General features: G+C 40.3%; 1 protein-coding gene across 8 annotated transcripts in view; it reads right to left on the bottom strand.

Moving 5' to 3' along the window:
* The window catches only part of ANO6 (anoctamin 6), a 237,352-nt gene that overhangs the window by 22,488 nt on the left and 188,971 nt on the right, over nt 1–25,893 (bottom strand). For all 8 annotated transcript variants that reach the window (XM_055251354.2, XM_055251352.2, XM_055251351.2 and 5 more), the window contains 5 exons: nt 15,708–15,933; nt 14,497–14,666; nt 14,202–14,299; nt 8,235–8,365; nt 914–1,119 (listed from right to left, as the gene is read on the bottom strand). In XM_055251354.2, the coding sequence (XP_055107329.1) occupies nt 914–1,119; nt 8,235–8,365; nt 14,202–14,299; nt 14,497–14,666; nt 15,708–15,933 (831 nt within the window). The remainder of the gene's footprint in view (nt 1–913; nt 1,120–8,234; nt 8,366–14,201; nt 14,300–14,496; nt 14,667–15,707; nt 15,934–25,893) is intronic.

The raw sequence follows: 25,893 nt of genomic DNA, 5'->3' as shown, positions 1-25,893 counted from the left end.
ACAGGCACTGCCAACTTCTGTTGTTTTGGCTGGGGACTCAGGGAAGATGTGGCTTAAGAAGACAAAACTAGGGAATCACTTTGTTAGGGAGGTTCACCTGGGAGTGCGACTGTCAGTGAAATATGGGAGGAAATGGCCCTAGTTTTGGGATACTTCTTGGGAAGGTGGTCCTCTAATGGGCTGGCATGAAAATTGCATTGCCTGAGAACTTCCTGTGTACCTGTACATAAAAATGACACTGTTCAGATGGTGCATAATCAAGGAATACAGGCTGTAAACAACTGAGTTCTGTCCCCTCACAGCTGGGATACATACAGGGCATGAGGCTGCTTCAGCCAATGATCACGGCATGGTGAGCAAAGACCTAAGGGTGGGGTGGGAAGGGTGATGAAATCCATTCACCTTCCTCCTTTAAGAACTGCTGCTCTGGAGTCAAGGAAGGTAATTAGGAGTGCACAAAGTGTTTATACTTCACCATCAGAGTTAATATTTTAGGTTGATGCTTTGGAATGTGTAGTAAAACATGGTAGAATGATCTTATTTTAGGGCCCTCAAACTCTAAATGAACAGATTTCTATCCACATTATAAAAAAGCATTTTCTGATACTCCTTTTATAGTTATATGAAGATCAAAAGTGTTAGTACTTCTTATCATTACCATATTTCATATTGAATAAAAACTAGCAAATGAGCAATAACAGTACCTGTGTAGGAGGTCTTGACAGTTAAAAATAATTATATACAAAATGAAAATACATTTAACAAGTGGTTATATATAGCAACTATATCGTTTATATGGATGAGACTTAGCATCTTCCTCTCATTTAAAAAAAACACTAAACATTTGATTCCTTAGGTAGAAAATCTAACGCATCTTCAAGGTCTTTACCCTGTAAAGCTTAGGTCTACTCACATTGGTCACCACAGCCAGAATTGCTATTCCTTGCATGATGGGCTGCCATGCTCCAATGTCTTGGGCTTTCTCTGGTACCAGGCGTCTAAACTGGGTGGTCAGTTTCCATGCGTCCACTCTTATTTCCAATATATTGTTCACGAGAGCCAACAGAGGGGCCAGTGGAAAAGAGGCCACAAATAAGGTGACGAACCCAAACTGAATAACTGTCAATGGAATGGACACACATCATGGAGTGGTGGTGGATGGAAGGACAACATATTTTCCTTTACTCTTGAAAGGGAAAGGCAAACAAACTAAATCCCAGAGAGAAAACACATCTGTGGTAAATAATAATTTAGTGTTCAACAGTGAAAGGATTCAAACAAAACACAAAGAGAAAATCTCTGGAAAGAAGATTAATTATAGCTTGTTTCCTTCACATGTATACACTTAATAGGAACAATATATTTAGACATCTTTAGTCAACCAGAATTATTCACTGGCAATAAACTTGAGACATCATAAGCATATTATTCATTCTCAGTGTTGAAATACAATGTTGGAAGATGATTTGTGGTTTAGGATTTTTTTTTTTGAAGAAAAAAGAAATATTGTGGCATTATCTAACAAGTTAAAGAGAAAAAGAAATGGACCCAAGGGAAGGCTATGCTTAGAGAACGTTGGAAGAAATATGCTGAGAACAAGCAAATGAGTGAGCTCCCCTGAGTCTGCAAATACAACTGCAGTGCATTCAGAGAATCTGACAGTATTAGAAATCACAGAAATATATGTGACAAAAAAGTGTCTTAATAAGTTATAATATCCTTCCTTAAGAATCTTGAAGTTAGTTGCAGTCCTTGTGTTCATAATAAGTCAAAATTTGAGTGGTGGCTTGGAAGTTCTTTCCTCCTTGTTTGTAATTGACACGGCCTTATTAAAAATGCGGCAGCGGAGATTTTGGGGTAAGTGATACCATGGAGAGGAAGAAGAAAGAAAATATCCTCAAGTTTTAGACCCTGCCCTCCTAACTGGCAGACCTTCAGAGGAAACATATACAGATGTGTAACTAAGACTGTGGATGGGAGGAAAACATAGAGTCCCATTAGGCCTCGTGCTCAGACAAGGGGCAGAGACGACTCTGTCAGGAAGGTCGACCTTCCTGTGGAGGGTGTGGCAGGGCAAGCAGAGCTGGCACTTGCTTCTGGTCAGAGAGGCAAAGGACATGTTGCAGAAGAGCAGACAGGGCTAGAAGGATCCAGTAAGTCCCACAGGCCAGGCAGGAGCACTCATGCAGAGAAGTCAGCCAGGCAAGGACCAGAGTTGGTGATGCTATAGAGTCATGAGCAGCAGCAATAAGCAGTGATAAACGTCCCTGTCTATGACTCACCCAACCCTAAATAACTCATCAGCCCCCAGGGCATGCAAGTAATAGCCATGTGTGGAGTCAGCCAGTCAACTGTGGTAAACTAGCAAGTGTGTGTCCTATGGAAAGGGACAGCTCATAGTTGCCATGTTGGAATGAGGGCTCCATATTGCCAGATCTCCTGATTGTTCAAGAGAAGCCAGAGATTAGGATTATGTTATCAGTAAACCTAGTTTAAAAATCCAAAAGAGAAAAGGTACCATTTATAATGACAACAAAAGCATAGACTGTTTAGAAATAAATTAATGACACAAGTAAGACTACTATGATAATTAAGAAAAAACAAAAATGATGAATGAATGAGTGGTAGGATGTGCCAAACTCTTGCTTGGGCAAACTTGAATTCAGGAACATATTAAATTTTTTTCCACAAAATAATTTAGAATAATAATGTAAATTCTGTTAATAATCCCAAATGGATTTAAGAAAAAAAGCTGACAGGTCAGCCAGGCATGGCAGCTAATCTCTGTAATCCCAGCACTTTGGGAGGCTGAGGTGGGAGGATTATTTGAGCCCAGGAGTTTGAGACCAGCCTAGGCAACATACCCTGTCTCTACAAAAACTACAAAAATTAGCTGGGCATGGTGGTACGAGCCTGTAGTCTCAGCTACCCAGGAGGCTGAGGTGGGAGGATTACTTTAGATGAGGCGGCAGAGGTTGCAGTGAGCTGGGATTGTGCCACTGCACTCCAGCCTGGCCAACAGGGCGAGACCCTGTCTTTCAAAGAAAGAAAAGAAAAAAAGCTGAAAAGTGATACTAAAGTTCTTCAAGAAATATAAACAGGTAAAATAATGAACAGGGATGTTTGCATAGACAGTATTGGGAACATTCTGAAGAAATAAAATGGGATAGCTCTGGGAGATATTAAAGTGTATTATAATGCTATGGTAATTGAAACAGTTTAGAACTAGTACATGAATAGATAGTATGAATTAAACAGGGTGAAGTTTAAGAGGAGATACAAATATTCATGGGTTTGTATATATTATAAAGTGATACTTTGAAGCAGTGGATGCAAGTATTGGCACAGCTAGCTAAGTCATTGGAAAAATTGGTATGGGGCCATCGCTTTTGACACCAAAATAAATTCCAGATGGATTAAAAATATTAAAAATGAAACACCAGAAAAATCCCATATAATTTGTTCCGATATTCAAGTGAGAAAAACTTTATAAGCAACTTTTGAAACCAAGAATAACAGCAACAAAAAGTCAACGTAAAACACCCACTGTGAAAAAAAAAAACCCTTGCCTGAAACTTTTTCATAATCCTATACTGCTCTCTAATGCTTTCTCTGCTTGCTTCTACATGTTACAGTTGAGTTTTCACAAGTGGTAGAGTAACTAGTCCCTAAGCCCCGCATCCTGCTGAGACCCTCAAACTGCACTGGACCTACTCTTGCTAACTTTGCCGGTGGCTGCATGTTCATAAGCTGATGTTCCTTTTCAGTCCGGATTTTTGTGATTTCTTGTGACATGGCCATAAGAAATGTACGGCCAAGATTTATGTGACATGGCCAAACAGTCCCCCTGCTGTGGAATATTTGTTTCCCCTGGATTTTTTACTTAATTTTAAAAAGTCAAAATATATCTTGAAAAACAAAAAAAAACTAAAAAAGCCCTACCTAGCTATAGCACTGCTTCCACTTCCCACCCCAGGTCTAGCAATTAGGACTGTGTAGGTGCTGGCTCTTCCTTTGTTCCCCCTCTGTATTTTCCATTATGCCCCTTTTCCACCATGTCCAAATTCCTCTGAAGCAACGTTATCATCTGTCAAGCCTTCTCTGTGTTGACACAACTCTGCTAGATTTCTTCCCACTGCTCTGCTCTTCTTTTTCTTTGTGAGCCTCCCCTCTTCACTCTTCAAATGTCCCTTTCCCCCAGGGCCTCATCATCAATTCTCTGTCCATCTCTCTTGATATTCCTGCTAGGCATGCCTGATTCACCCTCATTGCCTCACCCATGGCTCCTCTGAGTTCCTGACTGTTGTGTCCAACTTTCTAATGGACATTGCCTTTCAGATGTTTTCATGCTAAAAATATCCAACACTGAGCCATTTCCTAGAGAACAGCTCCTCTCCTTATGTTCTGCCCTGCATATACGGTCTCCTGGAAGTTATCTTAATTTTATTCCTCATCTGCTACGCAATTCACCCCTTTAACACTTACCAAATCCATCTCCCTCTCTCTACTCCTATGCCCACTATTTAGGCACCTATCACTTGTTGTCTGGGTTACCTGCTGTAGCCTCCTAAATCATCTCCCACCACGAGTCTCATCCAAATATTATCTATCTTCCATCCTGCTGCGTGATTGATCTTATTCCACATAAATGTTATGTAGTTATCTTGTTTACAAATATTCCAGTGGATCCTAATTTCTTTAAGAATAAAGTTCAAGTCCCCTGGCTAAGCACACCAGACCCATCATGATATGGCCCCTGCCTACCTGATATTCCCACCTGTGAATCCCTTGTTCGCTTGCCATTCTTTGACCAAGCTGTTGTACTTTTAAATATGTCCACCTCTCCACACAAAATGTCAATTCTCTTCACCATACTTTAGATAACTAACTTCCATTCACCCTTCAAAATCCAGTTCAAATATCACCTGCTCAAGGAAGTCTGATTAGCATTCTCCTTAACCAAGCGCTGAGCTCCATGAGGGGAGGGACCAAGTGCCCTGGTACCTCCGGCAACTGAGAGTGTTTGGCACAGCAAGTGCTTAATAAATGTTTAATGGATGAATGAGTGAATGAATGAATGAACAAATGAAGAGATGGAGGCCTGCAAATCCTCCCAATTACCTAGTTGCCCTTTTGGAAAGCTCATCCTGCAAAGGTCAGGAGACTTCATGGCAGGTGATGGGCTCGAACCAAGCAGAGATGAGAGCATGAAGGGAAGAAGGCCTGAGTCCTGGAGAGTGCAGCGGAGGCATCGGTGGGTTCAGCATAGGAGGAAGAAAAAGAAAGGGGTACAAGGAGCTGCTGAAGAATAGCTGATATTCATTACACGGAGAAAATCATATATGAAGGTCATTGTTTTAGCAGATTTTTAAAAATTAACTTGGAGACAGATGAAAGTGAGATCAAGGTACCATGGCAAGGGTGGAAGAGGCAGTGCCAGAGACAAATAGGGCCCACTCATCACTTCAGTGCACTCCGTTTATGGCACCTGCCCACCAGGAAGGCCTCATCAAATTCTCAGGACACCTGTGTCTGCAGTACATTACTGAGTACAAAACAGTATTTATGGCTTCCAGGTTTGAATACAGACAACTACATTTATGTTCTGTGTCTGTGTACTTGGAGTCAGGAACACTCTTAGAGAAGCAATTTGGGTTAACAGCTCAGAGTTACTCCAATAATCTCAAAGGATGGTGGGAAATTCACTAAATAAAAAACGTTTCACTCAAACAGGTCATACAGAACTTGGTGAGAAGTGGGTGAGGGATGTTAATGTGAAATCAACTAACAGTTATATATGTGTGTTGGAGCTCCAAGTTCAAGTTGCTTAAATGTTTATGAGTACAAGGTTCCAGGCACTGGCGCTCTAGCAGAGGACGTGGTAGCTGCCTCCATCAGGCTCGGTGCAATGGGGAGAGAGGCAGGCACAGAGCGTATACCACCACGGCAGGTAGCAGGTGCTGCTAACGCCTAGAAGAAAAGAGCAGCAAAGCTGTCTGAAAAGTTCAGGGGCCCAGCTGAGGCTCAGCAGGACTTGTCAGGTAGGAAAGAAGGAAAGAGAGTTGAGGCTGGGTGCAAGGCCAAGCAAGGGTGGAGGCTCCAGGCTTGCTTTCTGGAGGATGTTTCCCTTAAGCAGTAAGAGCCACAATTTAAAAGGTAGATGGTGGTGTTCTTAAGGAATATGGGGAAATGGGAAGGAGGGGACCGTGTGGTGGTGAGACCAATACCAAAGGCACTCAATGTTTATTTTTAGGGAAATGAAAACAATTCAAAAGGCACTTGGAAATTATGTCTCTCACAGACTAGAAGGACAAAACACAGACTTCACTCTCCTGTTGCCCACACAGTGACAGACTGCCCACTCCCAGAAATTCAGAAATCAAGTTTTCTAAGTCATTAGATACTATTTAGATAACAGGAAAACAACCTAATAAACCTAAAAATCTGTCTATAACAGCTGTTATTCTATACTTTCTTGTAGGGCAGGATGAGGCAGAATTATTTGGTTGACAACTATTTTAAAGAGCCTATGAAACTCTAAAAGTCCTATCAACTTCTCCCCAAAGCACAAGACCATATAACTTTCCCTTCTGATGTCATTTATTTGACTAATCAACTACAGAAAAAGAACTTTTTAAAAATAATAAATGACATTCTGCCCCAGGATTTTTTTAAATGCTGTTAATAGTTCCAATAAGAAATATTTACAATTATGACTCATTTTTGAACAACAGGTAATTGTCTTACAGTCCTTCTGAAAATCAGCAGAATAATAACTAAGGACAGCTTCTATACATGTACTGCAGCTACACCTTTAATAAAACCTGGTCACAAAACATAACAAAGCAAAAATGAAATTCAAATCAGGCTCCGGGCTGCTGCAAAGTACTGTTGACTAAAGAAGCCACAAGATGAACCTTTTACTCACTGAAGGCAGCAAATGTGTTTCTATGTATAATGTATATTTTTAAAAGCAATTATTTTATATATAGAATGTGATTTAATAAAAACCACCTTCTAATGCAGACTTGTAAACAGGAACCACAAAGGGGTGTCTTTGCCAACATGCAAAGCCCTATGCATAAATACAAAGCCTGTCAACAAAAATGATGTGTTTCTTTTTCTATTCTCCTAAGCTTAAAAAAACTGTAATTCAATGCAATGGTTAGCTGAAAGGGCACAGATAAAAAACATGTAAATTGTTAGCCATCTATTAGATATAAGCGTGTCATGCATAATACAAAAGGTGGTGTTTCCTATGGAAATCTATTTTAAGATGCTTCCGTTTAAAGGCAACCGAGAGGTCAAAATCAAGTTCTACTGAAAAGAATTAAGAGTCCAAGCAAATAATATAAAAATGGACCAAGGCATTTAGGAAAGAGAGGAGGACCTGTGCTAAATCTTAATTCCAGACCAGCACAATGGTTCCAAATTCAGGCCAGTTATGAGCCATGAAGTCACTCAAGGAACCAGGCAGAAACAACCGGCCAGAAGAAATACATAGGCTGTCAAAGGCAGGCATGAGATGTGAAAGTGGGCATCCTGGGACCATTCCTGCCACCAAGCTGCACGCTCCTGCAGGCTTGCTTAACTGACTCAGTTCAGAAGTGTATCGGCCAACAGCTGTGCCTGCATGGACTCCAGGCCAAGCTGAACCACATCTAATTATAGTTGCTGAGTTCATTCTCAGACAACGTGATTAGAATGCTTTAAGAATTCGTGGTAAAGATGGCCGGGCCCAGTGGCTCATGCGTGTAATCCCAGCACTTTGGAAGGCTGAGGTGGGTGGATCATTTGAGCCCAGGAGTTTGAGACTAGCCTGGCCAACATGGTGAAACCCCGTCGGTACTAAAAGTCCAAAAATTAGCTGGGTGTGGTGGTGCATGCCTGTAATCCCGGCTACTCAGGAGGCTGAGGCAGGCTGGGCTATAGAGCGAGACTCCGCCTCAAAAGAAACAAACAAAAAGAATTAATGGTAAAGATGTACCTCAATGAATATTCCATTTCATTGCTCAGTAATAAATTTCTAGCTTTTTACAACATAAATATTGACAAAGACACACGTGACCACCTTATCTGAAAGCCGGATTGCATAATTTTATCTAGTGGAGAAAAACATACTCCTCTTCATTTCAATATGCTAAATGTTAATATGGCTCAATAACAGATGCTTCTGGGATCCACAACATACTCTAACATGTTTTATATCACTAAAAACTTCACTAACAACTTACTCATTTCAAGATATTCATAAAATAATCCCAGTTTGCCCATAGGCTGCAGATGGTAGTCCTGTTCCCATCGTGGGGTTATCTTTTCTGATCCAGAAACTCTGTGAAATCGCCCAATTAGATTCATGATCCAGCTGCCAAAAAGAACAATTTATAAATTAGAACGAATATTATCAGGCCAAGGTCATAAAAATATTTTGCTGCTATCTCAAAGCTGCACAAGTAATCTTCCCAATAAATTATTTTTTTGTTTGCATGCTGAATTTGTTTTTATTTCTGCCTCCTTATTCCAAAATATTTTGAAAAATAGGACTACATACCAGGGTTTATCAAAGCTGCAGCTGCTACTATTCTTTTCTACTTTTTTCCTATGGGCGGCTTAATTTTTAAAAGGCAGGTTCCTTTATTTGATTAACTTCAGCTGTTTGTTTTTTCATTTCCCCCTTATCATTCAAAATAGTCTTGCCAGTATGAAAATCAACAGAGAAAACAAGATACAGTATGTGAGCTGGTGGTAAGTGCTGTGGAGAAAACTAAGTAGGGCAGGGAGTGCTTGCATTTGTGTCTAGGGAGTGGCCAGTGAAGGCCTCCTTCAGAATGATGTTGAATAAGGATGTGAAGGAGACAAAGGAGCGGGAAGCCTGGGGGAAGAAGTCCCAGGCAGAGGGAACGGTGATGACAGAGACCCTGAGGCAGGAGCAGGCCTCCATGGTTCACAGACAGCACGCAGGATAGGGGTAAGAGACACTGTCAGGATCTGGGCGTTTTTTTCCTCTGAGGGAAGTGAGGAGCCATTGGAGGGCACCGAGTAGGAAAGTGACATAATCTGACTTTAGATAAAATAGGTCCAATTCCTATTTTAAGCTGAATCATTTAAGGACCAGAGGAGTGAAATGCCTCCTCCAGGTCATAGTGCAGAGCTAGGAGAAAGCAGCCTGGACTGCGTCCCAGCGCTCTGTCCACCCCTGGATACTGCCCCGCTGAGCTACCCACTGTCTCTTTTTTATGTCATGTTTTTTTCCCTCTCTCAAAAGCCTTGTGGCTAAGTGCTTCCCCCCTTTTTATGGCAATCTGTCTGGAAAAGAAATCTGAGTTGGAAGTAAAATGAGGTGTGCACCTGTGGCATAGAGAACTGTTGTCCCCTCAAGCAACTGCCAGCTTGTGGTTTACCTGTGGTGTCATCAGAAGAGGCATAACAACAACTACAAATACAGATCTAACATCTGGATACACTGGCTGATTAAACATGTGGGTGTGGACTTCAAACTCTGACAATGAGAAGGCACCGCATGATGGTTAAGGACAGTTACTGCAAGAAAACCAGGCAGACCCTCATCCTCTCCATCACATGTGCACACGTGCACACCCAGCCAGCATAAGACAGGCAGTACAAACGGCTCACTCTGCTGGGTTTCCCACTGCTATTGATCTCAGGGCTCACTTTTCACTGACTGCTACTGAAGCTTTACTCAGGGGAAATTATCTCTACTACAGGAGACGTCTCTGACCTCACAATCTTTCTCCACTTCTTTCTTTTCGATGATGTTAGAGAGGCAGCAGGAGGCTGTAGAAAGTGGACGGGATATGAGTTCAGACACCCCTGAATCTGAATCCACACTCTATTTCTTAGATGGTTAACTTTGGTAAAAAAAAATAAAACGGGGTGATAAAACCTACATTGCCCAGGGCTGCTGTCAGGATTAAATGATTCAAAATAGGTAACAGATGTAGTACGTTTCCTAACACATCAAAATCTGCTGTATGGGATTTTCTGTTGAGCAATACAGGCTGCACTGGCTGAGGCCAAGTGTAAATATGGCCTATATTACGTAGACTCTTGGCTCAGTTATCCAGGCCACCTGGATCAGTGGTTCCCACTTCAGCACATACCAGAACGACGTGGAATGCTTGTGAGTAGTGCAGCTTCCTATGCTCCCAACCAAAAGGTCTGAGATAAGCTCCAGAATCTGCAGTTTTGCAGTCATTCCAGGGGGGGATGTGACTCAGGTAGCACCAAGGACCACACACCTCCATCACCCTTCATGACACCTAACTCTACGGTCACTGGGTGTGGTTTCTATTGGTTTATCCTTTGCTCTGCCTCCCACACTTCTAGCCTCGGCCTCTTGCTGAATCCTTTCCATGCTCTCAAAGAAGCAGGTCTTTTTCTATCTGGGCTCTAAATCACATCAAAATTCAGATTCAGGACGAAACTTCTGTCCTGGCAACTACTTGTGTCATCTGGCGCTTCCTTCTCATATCAAGTCATCTTAGAAGTCTTTCTTACTAGCTTTCATTTCTGAGTTACAGATGCTGAGCCTCTTGTTTGGTTTTCCTGAGTTGAACCACTCATGTTTGGGGTTTTCTATTGGTCTGTGTTTCTAGTGCAGGGACCTCAATCTTGACTTCACATGAGAATCACCCACAAAACTTTTAGAAAAATATACACACCAGATACGTTTTCCCTGGCCAAGGCTAGAAGCAGGGGTTACAAAATAATTTCCATAGGAATTTATCATGTGTATTGTCATAGCCACATCATAAGTTAGGCTTTACTAGGTCCTTATTTTGTACAAAACATGGTGAGAAGCACTTTACATCTCACTTCCTCTTCACCTCCATTATCACATTTAATCCACATACTGGAGATGATCACCATTTCTGTTTGGGACATTCTATAGTATTCCCACTTGCTAATTTTGAAATACAAGCATCCTTCACTATCTGAATCTACTTTATGTATCAGTTTACTGTTTCTGAACCTAGAGAGTAAGTGTGGATAGTGAGGGATACCTATATTTAGGACTCTGATTGCCTATCGCTCATCTTCTCTCCAAATCCTATCCTGAGAAGGGACATTTTCTCCTAAAACAGTTCTTTTTTCTTATTATATAAGTAAGTATACTTATTTATATAAGAAGAGGCATTTATGTTACAATATACATGTATAAATGTACATAAAGGAAAATTATAGCTATCTACTATTTAAATACCAAACAAATGATGCTACAGGCATTTTGTATCCTTAATTCTATTATCTCTGACATTTTATTATAAAAAATTCTCCAGAGTGAGTTATTTAACACAGGAATTATACTAGCCTTTTATGAAGAACAGAATAAAATCCCCAGGAATACCTTAAATATCAAAACACTAAGGTAGAGCTGGGAAGGCCAGAGGGCTCTGAGCTTGCTCTCTGGGTCTCACTGACAACTCTGTAATTTACTGATGTGATGTATCTGAAGCATATAAGGCACTTATTCATTCACTCAGCTGCTTCATACTGAGTCCCTGTCATATGCCAGGTACTGGGGAGGCCCCAAAAGGAACCTAGATCTCTGAGCCAGATATGCTCCTTTCCTTGTTGCAAGAATCCTAGTCAAGGGGTATGGGCCCAAACGCAGGAGAGGAAGGAAGGAAGAGGAGGGTACATGTGTGGTGAAATACATTTCTCCATGTTTCTCTTGACATACTTACACGATGTGAAAACAACTGCTGACTTATAAGGCTTTTCTCTATGTATTTTTGGGGGGTGGGTATAGTTTTGGATAGAAAGGATAACTGATATATCTTTTTTTTTTTCGAGATGGTGTTTTGCTCTTGTTGCCTAGGCTGGAGTGCAACGGTGTGATCTCGGCTCACTGCAACCTCTGCCTCCAGGTTCAAGAGATTCTCCTGCCTCAGCCTCCTGAGTAGCTGGGATTATAGGCATGCACCAAATGTCTGGCTAATTTTGTATTTTCAGTAGAGACGGGGTTTCTCCATGTTGGTGTCAGGCTGGTCTCGAACTCCTGACCTCAGGTGATCCAACCACCTTGGCCTCCCAAAGTGCTGGGATTACAGGTGTGAACCACGGCACCTGGCTGATATATCTTTGATAAATTAGGACTTTGTATAAAAAAGGTAAGAAAACTGGCACCTATACAAAGAGAAGCAGCACCAGGCACTCTCTAATTTGGCTAACACTCAGCATTCCAGTTTTCAAACAAGAAAACATAGGGGGAGAAATTTGAAGGCAAAGTTCATATCACTGTAATTTTCAACAATGAGCTTACTTGAAGTGAAAGTATAAACCACGGATAGTATAATTCATCCTTTAAAATATTTCATGTGAACAAATCTCATTTCGTATGAATTTCTCAATTCCAGTTTAGGAAATAGCTGCTAAAAACCAATGTTACCGAAACATAGTGTTAAATAATTAACCTACTTTTTTCAGAAAACCCTTTTTAATCTCAGAATGGATTAAGACTTTCATCAATTTTATATATTTGTTTTCATTTAGAAACACAGTACTATTTATGCATGACCTACTTTTACTTATCTGGAAAAATCTGAATATGAGCTCAATGAAAGTGAGGGTTGTTTTCTGCAGAGTAGGATAAAAAAAAAAAAAAGAATTTCACAGCTAAAGCCAGAATTCCTTTCTGGGTAGGGGGAAGAGGAAGGAGAGAGATCTTTGTTTAGAGAAAGACCCTGACAGTTTCCATTGAAGATGGAGAATAAGACCTGTTAAAGAAATCTGGAAGGAGGCACTGAAACCCAGAGTGAGTTAACTGCTCAATAAAGAGAATGAACAGAAACTTGGTGACTGGGGAGAAAAAAGCCAAGAGTAGAAGAAAGGAGAGAGAAGTTGTATGACATGGAGGGAAGAGGGCAACATGGCAGGAGGCGAGAGCCTGTAAAGAAGGGTGATAAATTTTAAAAAATTCCCAGCTATATAGTGGGATAAAAGACTTTTTATAAAGGTGGAAGTTTTTCATTTCTAAACAAAAGAAGGGAAGACGTGGTGGGGGAGATGAGAGGAGGGGGACAGGGGGAAGAAGACAGAAGGCAGGAGAGGTGACTAGAGAAGATAGTCAGAAACATGAAACTTTGCTGGCTTTAAGATGGAGAAGAGGTTACAAGGCAGGGAGCATAGATGGTGGCCTCCAGAAGCTAGGAAAGGCAAAGAGATTCACCCCAGAGCCCTTGGAAAGGAACACAGCCCCATTAACACCTTGATTTTAGTCCAGTGAGACTTCTGACCCCCGGGACCATAAAATATTACATGTTGTTTTTATCCCATTAATCTTGGGGTAATTTGTTATAGCAGCAATAGAAAACCAAAACAAAAAGTTCCCTGAAATTTGCAGAAATTGCAGATGGTGTTGGACTTTACACTTTGGTAGGGGAGGGGGCCTAAGTGAAAACTGCAAAGGGCAATGAAATCTTAGTTAACATTTAAAGTACAACTATTCTGTTGTTCTCATTTTTTAGGAAAACAACAGTAAGTCAAAACCTTTGTGGTTATTATTTTAGACAATTATTTCTTAAAACATTATATATCCTAGTGCCTTAGGATCATGAAAGAAACTCTATTCTTAAAAGTTTGTACTCATGGGATCCTGGATTTGAATCCTACAGTAGCCTCTTAATGCTAATGTGAAACTGGGTAAATCATTTAACCTCTTTAAACCACAGATCTTCATTAGTAAAAAGGAGATAAAAATAAGGATAGTTTGGTAGATTAAATGATATATATATATATATATATATATATATCACTTAATATAGTGACTGGAATTCATACTGACTTTTAAATGCATAATATATAGGAAGGAGAGGGGAAGGATATGAGGATATGAGAAATTGTGGAAATACACAGTTCACAGCTCTAACCAGTGCTATCGCTCAAAGGGCTGTGATTAGTCAGTCACCAACAATAGCCCAGGAGGTATAAACTCTAGCAGATGGGGATTTACATTAAATATAATGAAGGTTTTAAAATACAATTATTAGATCCTGGATACATTTGCATTGTTGTTTGGGACTATGTTGTCTGGAGACCTCTAATGACAATAGATTCTGATCCACTTAGAGGTGGACATGCAGCTATGTGGCTACGTGGCTATGTAGGCAAATGATTTGCGTGGGTGGGCTGTTCTATTCCTTGTCCTTTTACCCGTGGCTATACAATTTAACACTCACGGCAATAATACTTCTTGTATGTTATTCCAGATTGCTTTTCCTCCCATGATTATTGTCAGTTGAGTTGTCAGTTCAAGAAGACAGCCACCTGGGTCACACTAGAAGGTTAAAAAGAAAATACTATTTAAATATTCAATGGATCTAACTTGAAATATAGGCATTCTATTTTTCTGATATTTGTTCTGTTTAGGCTAAAAAGTAAATCTAAGGAATTTACAATAAAGAACTATTCATTTTGGCATCTGAGAGAAAACTCAGCTTAAATTGGCAAGATAATACAATTATATATTCATACCTCTTCATTTCTGTATTTTCCCAACCAATAAACTGGGTCTCCTGGATAGCCTACAAATTTGCCCTTAAAGAATGCTATGTAGAAGCATGAAGAGTAGTAGTTGACAAATTGGAATAAGAACATCTTCATGGTGAGGCTGTTCTCATAATCAGTCTGGGTCCTTGGGAGTTCTGTAGTTAAAAGAAGGGGAAATAGGATTTTAAAATTGTGAACAGCTTTGAGACTCTAATAAAAAGTACTGATACATAAGTTAACACGTTAAAAAAATACAATTCACACTGTTTCCATTTAAGCTGTTTTGAATTCCTTAATATAGCCACTGTGTTAATTCCAAGTTTGCATACTGTTATGAGTTCTCCCTCACCGTAGGAATACAATAGCCCACATGTTCCCCCTGCCCCACAAAAAAATAAACTGTTCCTTAAAATTTACAAGTCCAGTGTTATCAGATAAGAACTGCCATGGGTATAAGTGACAGAAAATTATTTTTGAACTGCCTGCTAAATGATATACTCTTGTTTTCCTGAATTGCAATAAGGTGGGTCTGTTGAAGAAAACAAGCAAACCAAGGTACAACTTGCTAGACGCATTTGGGAAAGACAAAACAGGTCATCCTCCTAGTGTGGAGTTTGAATCAGTTTGATCATTTTAGATGACCACTGAGTAGGCCATTCAGAGAACAACTCAGATGTATGCAGTGTGGGAAGCACTTAACTTGGCCACTAAGCAGCTGCCTGGGATACAAGCCAGGGAGAAGAAACACATTAAAAAATCAAGGGCTGATGAGAATTATATTAATATGAACAGCACAGCACAGGGAAGACACGTAGCAGTGTGATAGCTTGTCCTCTCAGCAACGGAGGAACATATTTGCCACTGGAACCATGACCCTATTCCACTTATTTGCAATAAAGAGACTATTGACTTTCAACAATAGAGTACATGATCTAATGTAATTGAAAACATTATTCAGCACTGATCTGTTTACAGAGAGCTTGGACATTATAATGATTGTCTTTGCTTTGTTCCTTTTACTAATGCAAAGCTGTAGATAATTTATTTCCATACATGCTAGAGAAAATATGTTTACACTTGAAAATTTCTAAAAATTGTAACCTACTGGAGTTGAAAAGCCTAAACGATAACAGTCTCTATTTTTGGCAGGTTCTAAAAATATGTCAGAAGTTACTTAAGCTATAGTAGGACCTTACCGAAGTTAGTAATCATAATTGCCACTTTTTCATATATGGTGTTCAGAATCATGATAATTATAAAGCTGATGATGGAGGCCGTGATGGACGTGGCTGTCTGTGGAGTCAGGTACTTCTGGATTGGGTCTGTTCCATTAATGTTCTTGGGAAGTTTTGCAGAAAATACAATGAACACCGAGAGCCTATAGACAATGATCCCAATAACTGAAGCGATGATCAATAGGATCTGAAAGCACAATAAACACAGTAGCATGAGACTCACCAATAACTGCACTTGTACTATTAAAAACTGAACTCACACTTAAGAAGGTTTGTGTGTAAGTGATGTAAATCTCACATAAGTGATACCGGGGCGGGGGGTGGGGGTGGTGCGGTAGAAAGTCTGGCATGTTAAATTTTTTAAAAAGAAAAAGGAATGATGGAAGTGAAAAGAAGGCACATCCACATATGTAAAACGTTAACAACAGGAGAAACTGGGTGCAGGGGATGGTGGGAGGGAACTGGAAACTATTTTATGTGCAATTTTTTTGTAAACCTAAAATTGCTCTAAAAAAAGTCTGTTTAAAAAAGAGTATCTTCAGACAGCATAAAAATGGAACAACTAGTAGCATACTCTAGTAGAAGGAAAAAAATGAGTGTAGAACCAAAGAAAACATCCTTTCTACAATTACTAAATTATGTAAGTTGTGAGTTAATGTTTTTTGCTCACTCATACTCCATTAGGGAGCTACATTTCCTTGCAACAGAAAAGCTATCACCAGTTGAAGTGTCAGCAGCTGCTAGCTTTTGTCTTAATCACTGTAGCAGGGGAGAGTCTGAGCACTGCCAGTGAAACTTGCACAGAGGTGCCCTGAGCTAACTGTTGGTACTGGCAGCAGGTCTCTGCTGATAAAAGCTTCACACACTTTTCACACTCAGATCTTATGACCTTAAACTGGCAGTCATTTGTACTTGTATTTCCACAAGATTCACGCCACTAGTCCATTGTATTTTTGACTGCATAATCCCCAGTAAGAGAAATTTTCACTTTCTCAGTAAGCAGATTTCTCACCACTCAATGACGCACATTAAAGGCCTCATGAATTTTCCTTACTTGATACACAGTACTAGACACTGTTGGAGAGGCATCTTTAAACTGTTTCCCCTACATCTACTTTCTCCAGAACCATGCACTCAAGATGTGTGACTACTTGTGATGACAGAAAAGTTTTAGAGAAGGGAAACTGAGGACCAAGCAAACCATGTCTCGTTGTTGATAGTAACAGAGGCCAGTTGTCACCTGTGGAGAGCAGTACAGGGAGTGATTACAGGATGGTCCTGGGGCTAGATTCCTCTATTTCAGTACTAGCTCCACTGGGGCTTCAATATCTTCTCCTGTGTATTAGGAATACTATGGCACTTAACCTATGGAATTGTTGAGGATTCAATGAGTTACTTCAGGTAAAAACAATATTAAGCTCAGGTACATGAAAAGCACTACGTAAGTATTAGCTACGATTATAGGAACCAAAGTTAAGTGTTAAAAAAGATGTTTTTCTTGCTCTTTAAGAAATCTGCTTGTAGAGAAGGCATTACATTTCTCCTGTGATCTATTTCCTTTCACAGTTAAGTCTCAGCACTTGTGAGATGAGTAAGATTTGTGTGTGTGTATATGTAAAAATTAGATAAGGCTGAGAAAAATTAAAAAGATGAATCAAGTCATCCTCTCTTAGCACAATACATACAGGGTGTTTATTATGCATTTTTAAAAATTATCTCCATAATGTTTATTATTAATGATAAAGATAACATTCTTCAAGTGCTTTCTGTTCACCTTAGCACATGTATATTTGTTTAATCTCATACCAGGCTTGTGAGGAAGGTAGTATAATATTATCTCTCTTTTACTGATGAGAAAAGAGAGGCTCAAAGACATTAAGCAATATGTCCAAGATTAGATAACCAGTAAATAAAAGAATTGGAGGCCGGGCGCGGTGGCTCACGCTTGTAATCCCAGCACTTTGGGAGGCCGAGGCGGGCGGATCACGAGGTCAGGAGATCGAGACCACGGTGAAACCCCGTCTCTTCTAAAAATACAAAAAAATTAGCCGGGCGTGGTGGCGGGCACCTGTAGTCCCAGCTACTTGGAGAGGCTGAGGCAGGAGAATGGTGTGAACCCGGGAGGCGGAGCTTGCAGTGAGCCGAGATTACGCCACTGCACTCCAGCCTGGGCAACAGGGCGAGACTCCATCTCAAAAAAAAAAAAAAAAAACAAGAATTGGGATCTCTTAAGATTCTGAAGACACACTCACCTCTCCATGGCACTGCCTCCCACGTGGTTTATGAAATGAATTCTAATTCATCCCAGAGCTTTTACAAACTTGTCAAGTTCCCATATTTCTTTGGGGTGCTTCCCATACTTCAATATTTCTTCATAGGGGCAGGAAGCTTTTCATTCTTTTTCCTCAAGTTTATAACTTATTTCTGATTCTAACATTAATACCTTTCTGATCATAACTTTAGTATATGGTCACTGTGGACAATCTGAAAGTACCTTGTAGAACACTGATTGCTTTTGCTAGCCTGGGTCTGTTCTCCATCCTAGAAGAGAACCCAGATTTTGCTTCAGGGGAAATAACTCCTCTGTTTTTAGCCCTGGGGTTTAGGTGGGATTGCCCTAATGTGCTCCAGAGGTACAACCTGATTGGTTTGAGACAAACATGTAACATCCTACTGGACTCAGCAACTGATCCAGGGATTGACACATAACTCAGTAACAGCCACTGAGAAGTGAGGAGACATCTGTTAGTGCCCATGGGAAACAGAAGCTTCACCTATCAATAGAGAAAGCCACTAAAAAAAAGACCTCGGCTGGGCGCGGTGGCTCAAGCCTGTAATCCCAGCACTTTGAGGGGCTGCGGCAGCAGGCAGATCACGAGGTCAGGAGTTCCAGACCAGCCTGGCCAACATGGTGAAACCCCGACTGTACTAAAAATACAAAAATTAGCTGGGCATGGTGGCAGGTGCCTGTAATCCCAGCTACTCGGGAGGCTGAGGCAGGAGAATCACTTGAATGTGGGAGGCGGAGGTTGCAGTGAGCTGAGACCACGGCATTGCACTCCAGCCTGGGCGACAGAACGAGAACCCGTCTCCAAAAAAACAAACAAACAAACAAACAAACACCAAAAAACCTCTCTTTGCTTGGAAGATGTGACATCTGAAATGCTGCAGCCATTCTGCTACCACAAGGAAGTGTCCAGACCCACCATGCCCAGGAGGCCAGCTGACACAGGATGAAGGGAACAAAACACAGCCCTTGATAATATCTGGTCTGCAGTATCTAGCTTTGACTGGAGCCATACCTCAGGCCTGGAATTTTCAGTTTTAGAGAATAGGTGGAAAGAATAAATCCCACCTCCCCCTCTTTTGCTGTTGTTTAAACCAACTGAAGACTGATTTTCTGCCAACCATAAATCAAAGATTTCTAACAAAAATAACATTAAATAGGAAAAAATTTATCTACTATCTACATGTGGGCACAATTCCTTCAGGATTATGTATGCATTGTATGCATATTTAAAACCACTTTACATATTTTATCCTTCCCTTAAGCCTATCTATAAACCATAAGCATTTTTTTATGCCTTAAAAAATTTTCATGACCATACTTTCTCATGGCCGCACAACATTCCACTGTTTGAAGGGTGAGAAGTAGAATATTTTGGTTGATATATGTTTATGTATATATGTGTGTATATAAATATATACATAAATGTTGTGATAAATATGTGAAAAAATCTTACTTTTACTGACCATTTTCAAATATTTCCCGATTGAAAGTCCTAAGAGCTAAATTAGTGGATTAAAAAGCATATGAATATTTTTGAGACTTGAAACACAATTGATAAGCTGTCTTCTAGGAAGCTGGAGCAGTGCAGAATTACAATAGTCTTGTATCGGAGTAGTTGACTGTTGTACTTCATCCTCACAGACACTGAGTCTTATCATTCAAAGGTGAAAAATCGTATCTCATTTTAATGTGAATGGATTTAATCACTATTGAGATTTGGCATTTTGTAATGCTTATTGGTCATATTTTTTTCCTTTGTAATTGCACGTTTATGTTCTGTCTCTTTAGCCACTGAGATCTTTGGTGTTATCTTCTAGATGATCTGGACTCTACGTACTAAAGGTATTGACCTCTTGTTTGCCCTATTGTTAACAAATATATCTTCTGGTATTTTGTTTACATTTAGGATAATTTTGATGTATGGAAATATTTAAATGTTTTCCTCTGAAACGTTTTCTATTGCTAGTAAGTTTAGAAAATCTTTTTACATCTAAAGATCATATAGTCATCAAATTTATTTGTAGTTTTTTTTTGTACTTTAAGTTCTGGGGTACATGTGCACAACGTGCAGGTTTGACACATAGGTATACATGTGTCATGTTGGTTTGCTGCACCCATCAACTCATCATTCACATTAGGTATTTCTCCTAATGCTATGCATCCCCTAGCCCCCCACCGCCCAACAGGCCCCAGTGTGTGATGTTCCCCACGGTGTCCAAGTGATCTCATTGTTCAATTCCCACCTATGAGTGAGAACATGCGGTGTTTGGTTTTCTGTTCCTGTGTTAGTTTGCTGTTAATGATGGTTTCCTGCTTCATCCATGTCCCTGCAACGGACATGAACTCATCCTTTTTTATGGCTGCATAGTATTCCATGGTGTATATGTGCCATGTTTTCTTAATCCAGTCTATCATTGATGGACATTTGGGTTGGTTCCAAGTCTTTGCTATTGTGAATAGTGCTGCAATAAACATATGTGTGCATGTTTCTTTATAGTAGCATGATTTATAATCCTTTGGATATATACCCAGTAATGGGATTGCTGGGTCAAATGGTATTTCTAGTTCTACATCCTTGAGGAATCTCCACACAGTCTTCCACAATGGTTGAACCAATTTACACTCCCAACAGTGTAAAAGCATTCCTATTTCTCCACATCCTATCCAGCACCTGTTGTTTCCTGACTTTTTAATGATCACCATTCTAACTGGTGTGAGATGGTATCTCATTGTGGTTTTGATTTGCATTTCTCTGATGACCAATGATGATGAGCATTTTTTCATGTGTCTGTTGGCTGCATAGATGTCTTCTTTTGAAAAGTGTCTGTTCATATGCTTTGCCCACTTTTTGATGGGGTTGTTTTCTTGTAAATTTGTTTGAGTTCTTTGTAGATTCTGGATATTAGCCCTTTGTCAGATGGGTAGATTGCAAAAATTTTCTCCCATTCTGTAGGTTGCCTGTTCACTCTGATGGTAGTTTCTTTTGCTGTGCAGAAGCTCTTTAGTTTAATTAGATCCCATTTGTCTATTTTGGCTTTTGTTGCTATTGCTTTTGGTGTTTTAGTCAGGAAGTCCTTGCCCATGCCTATGTCCTGAATGGTATTGCCTAGGTTTTCTATGGCTTTAGGTCTAACATTTAAGTCTTTAATCCATCTTGAATTAATTTTTGTACAAGGTGTAAGGAAGGGTCCAGTTTCAGCTTTCTACATATGGCTAGCCAGTTTTCCCAGCACCATTTATTAAATAGGGAATCCTTTCCCCATTTCTTGTTTTTGTCAGGTTTGTCAAAGATCAAATGGTTGTAGATGTGTGGTGTTATTTCAGAGGCCTCTGTTCTGTTCCATTGGTCTATATATCTGTTTTGGTACCAGTACCATGCTGTTTTGGTTACTGTAGCCTTGTAGTATAGTTTGAAGTCAGGTAGCGTGATGCTTCCAGCTTTGTTCTTTTTGCTTAGGATTGTCTTGGCAATGCAGGCTTTTTGGTTCCATATGAACTTTAGTTTTTTCCAATTCTGTGAAGAAAGTCATTGGTAGTTTGATGGGGATGGCATTGAATCTATAAATTACTTTGGGCAGTATGGCCATTTTCACGATATTGATTCTTCCCATCCATGAGCATGGAATATTCTTCCATTTGTTTGTGTTCTCTTTTATTTTGTTGAGCAGTGGTTTGTAGTTCTCCTTGAAGAAGTCTTTCACATCCCTTTTAAGTTGGATTCCTGGGTATTTTATTCTGTTTGTAGCAATTGTGAATGGGAGTTCACTCATGATTTGGCTCTTCGTTTGTCTCTTAATAGTGTATAGGAATGCTTGTGATTTTTGCACGTTGATTTTGTATCCTGATACTTTGTTGAAGTTGCTTATTAGCTTAAGGAGATTTGGGGCTGAGAAGATGGGGTTTTCTAAATATACAATCATGTTGTCTGCAAACAGGGACAATTTGACTTCCTCATTTTCTAATTGAATATCCTTTATTTCTTTCTCTTGCCTGACTGCCCTGGCCAGAACTTCCAACACTATGTTGAATGGGAGTGGAGAGAGAGGGCATCCTTGTCTTGTGCCAGTTTTCAAAGGGAATGCTTCCAGTTTTTGTGCATTCAGTATGATATTGGCTGTGGGTTTGTCATAAATAGCTATTATTTTGAAATATGTTCCATCAATACCTAGTTTATTGAGAGTTTTTAGCAGGAAGGGCTATTGAATTTTGTCAAAGGCCTTTTCTGCATCTATTGAGATAATCATGTGGTTTTTGTCACTGGTTCTGTTTATGTGATGGATTATGTTTATTGCTTTGCATATGCTGAACCAGCCTTGCATCCCAGGGATGAAGCCCACTTGATCATGTTGGATAAGCTTTTTGATGTGCTGCTGGATTTGGTTTGACAGTATTTTATCGAGGATTTTCACATTGATGTTCATTAGGGATACTGGCCTAAAATTCTTTTTTTGTTGTGTCTCTGCCAGGCTTTGGTATCAAGATGATGTTGGCCTCATAAAATGAGTTGGGGGGGGGTTCCTCATTTTCTATTGATTGGAATAGTGTCAGAAGGAATGGTAGCAGCTCCTCTTTGTACCTCTGGTAGAATTTGGCTGTGAATCCTTCTGGTCCTGGACTTTTTTTGGTTGGTAGGCTATTAATTATTGCCTCAATTTCAGAGCCTGTTATTGATCTATTCAGAGATTCAACTTCTTCCTGGTTTAGTCATGAGACAGTGTATGTGTCCAGGAATTTATCCATTTCTTCTAGATTTTCTAGTTTATTTGCATAAAGGTATTGTCTGATGGCAGTTTGTATTTCTATGGGATTGGTGGTGATATCCCCTTTATCATTTTTTATTGCATCTACTTGATTCTTCTCTCTTTTCTTATTAGTCTTGCTAGCCGTCTACCAGTTTTGTTGATCTTTTCAAAAAACCAGCTCCTGGATTCACTGATTTTTTGAAGGGTTTTTTGTGTCTCTATCTCTTTCAATTATGCTCTTAGTTATTTCTTGCCTTCTGCTAGCTTTTGAATGTGTTTGCTCTTGCTTCTCTAGTTTTTAATTGTGATGTTAGGCTGTCGATTTTAGATTGTTCCTGCTTTCCTTTGTGGGCATTTAGTGCTATAAATTTCCCTCTACACACTGCTTTAAATGTGTCTCAGAGATTCTGGTATGTTGCGTCTTTGTTCTCATTGGTTTCAAAGAACATCTTTATTTCTGCCTTCATTTCGTTATGTACCTAGTAGTCATTCAGGAGCAGGTTGTTCAGTTTCCATGTAGTTGTGCGGTTTTGAATGAGTTTCTTAATCCTGAGTTCTAGTTTGATTGCACTGTGGTCTGAGAGACAGTTTGTTGTGATTTCTGTTCTTTTACATTTGCTGAGGAGTGCTTTACTTCCAATTATGTGGTCAATTTTAGAGTAAGTGTGATGTGGTGCTGAGAAGAATGTATATTCTGTTGATTTGGGGTGGAGAGTTCTGTAGATGTCTATTAGGTCTGCTTATTGCAGATCTGAGTTCAGGTCCTGGATATCCTTGTTAACCTTCCGTCTCGTTGATCTAATATTGACAATGGGGTGTTGAAGTCTCCCATTATTATTGTGTGGGAGTCTAAGTCTCTTTGCAGGTCTCTAAGGACTTGCTTTATGAATCTGGGTGCTCCTGTATTGGGTGCATATGTATTTAGGATTCTTAGCTCTTCTTGTTGAATTGATCCCTTTACCATTATATAATGGCCTATTTTGTCTTTCTTTTGATCTTTGTTGGTTTAAAGTCTGCTTTATGAGAGACTAGGATTGCAATCCCTGATTTTTTTTGCTTTCCATTTGCTTGGTAGATCTTCCTCCATCCCTTTATTTTGAGCCTCTATGTGTCTCTGCATGTGAGATGGGTCTCCTGAATTCAGCACACTGATGGGTCCTGACTCTTTATCCAATTTGCCAGTCTGTGTCTTTTAATTGGGGCATTCAGCCCATTTACATTTAAGGTTAATATTGTTATGTGTGAATTTGATCCTGTCATTATGATGTTCGCTGCTTATTCTGCCCGTTAATTAAGGCAGTTTCTTCATAGCATCGACAGTCTTTACAATTTGGCATGTTTTTGCTGGGGCTGGTACCAGTTGTTCCTTTCCATGTTTAGTGCTTGTTTCAGGAGCTCTTGTAAGGCAGACCTGGTGGTGACAAAATCTCTCAGCATTTGCTTGTCTATAAAGGATTTTATTTCTCCTTCATTTATGAAGCTTAGTTTGGCTGGATATGAAATTCTGAGTTGAAAATTCTTTTCTTTAAGAATGTTGAATATTGGCCTCCATTCTTTTCTGGCTTGTAGGGTTTCTGCCAAGAGATGCGCTGTTAGTCTGATGGTCTTCCCTTTGTGGGTAACTCGGCCTTTCTCTCTGGCTGCCCTTAACACTTTTTCCTTCGTTTCAACCTTGGTGAATCTGACAATTATGTGTCTTGGGGTTGCTCTTCTCAAGGAGTGTCTTTGTGGTGTTCTCTGTATTTCCTGAATTTGAATGTTGGCCTGCCTTGCTAGGTTGGGGAAGTTCTCCTGGATAATATCCTGCAGAGTGTTTTCCAACTTGGTTCCATTCTCCCTGTCACTTTCAGATACACCAATCAAACATAGATTTGGTCTTTTCACATAATCCCATATTTCTTGGACGCTTTGTTCGTTTCTTTTTACTTTTTTCTCTAACCTTGTCTTCTCTCTTTATTTCATTAATTTGATCTTCAATCACTGATACCCTTTCTTCCACTTGATCGAATCGGCGATTGAAGCTTGTGCATGCATCACAAAGTTCCCGTGCCACGGTTTTCAGCTCCATCAGGTCATTTAAGATCTTCTCTACACTGTTTATTCTAGTTAGCCATTCATCTAACCTTTTTTCAAGGTTTTTAGCTTCCTTGTGATGGGTTACAACATTATCTTTTAGCTCAGAGAAGTTTGTTATTACCGACCTTCTGAAGCCTACTTCTGTCAACTCATCAAAGTCATTCTCTGTCCAGCTTTGTTCCGTTGCTGACGAGGAGCTGTGATCCTCTGGAGGGGAAGAGATGCTCTGATTTTTAGAATTTTCAGCGTTTCTGCTGGTTTCTCCCCATCTTTGTGGTTTTATCTACCTTTGGTCTTTGATGTTGGTGACCTACAGATGGGGTTTTGGTGTAGATGACCTTTTTGTTGATGTTGATGCTATTCCTTTCTGTCTGTTTGTTTTCCTTCTAACAGTCAAGTCCCTCAGCTGCAGGTCTGTTGGAGTTCCACTCCAGACCTTGTTTGCCTGGGTATTACCAGCGGAGGCTGAAGAACAGCAAATATTGCTGCTTGATCCTTCCTCTGGAAGCTTCGTCCCAGAGAGGCAACACCCTATATGAGGTGTCTGTTGGCCCCCACTGGTAGGTGTCTCCCAGTTAGGCTACATGGGGGTCAGGGACCCATTTGAGAAGGCAGTCTGTCCGTTCTCAGAGCTCAAATGCTGTGCTGGGAGAACCACTGCTCTCTTAAGAGTTGTCAGACAGGGACATTTAAGTCTGCAGAAGCTTCTGCTGCCTTTTGTTCAGCTATGCCCTGCCCACAGAGGTGGAGTCTAGATGCATTAGGCCTTGTTGAGCTGTGGTGGGCTCTGCCCAGTTTGAGCTTCCTGACCGCTTTGTTTACCTATTCAAGCCTCAGCAATGGTGGACACCCTTCCCATAGCCAGGCTGCCACCTTGCAGATCGATCCCAGACTGCTGCGCTAGCAGTGAGCAAGGCTCCTTGGGCATTGGACCCATTGAGCCAGGCATGGTAGAGAATCACTTTGTCTGCTGGTTGCTAAGACCTTGGGAAAAGTGCAGTATTTGGGCAGGGGGTGTCCTGTTCTTCCAGATAGTCTG

This window comes from Symphalangus syndactylus, chromosome 17, assembly GCF_028878055.3.
Source record: "Symphalangus syndactylus isolate Jambi chromosome 17, NHGRI_mSymSyn1-v2.1_pri, whole genome shotgun sequence".
NCBI classification, from domain to species: Eukaryota; Metazoa; Chordata; class Mammalia; order Primates; family Hylobatidae; genus Symphalangus; species Symphalangus syndactylus.
The sequence above is the reverse complement of the archived record's forward strand: the minus strand, read 5'-3'. Positions and strand labels throughout refer to the sequence as shown.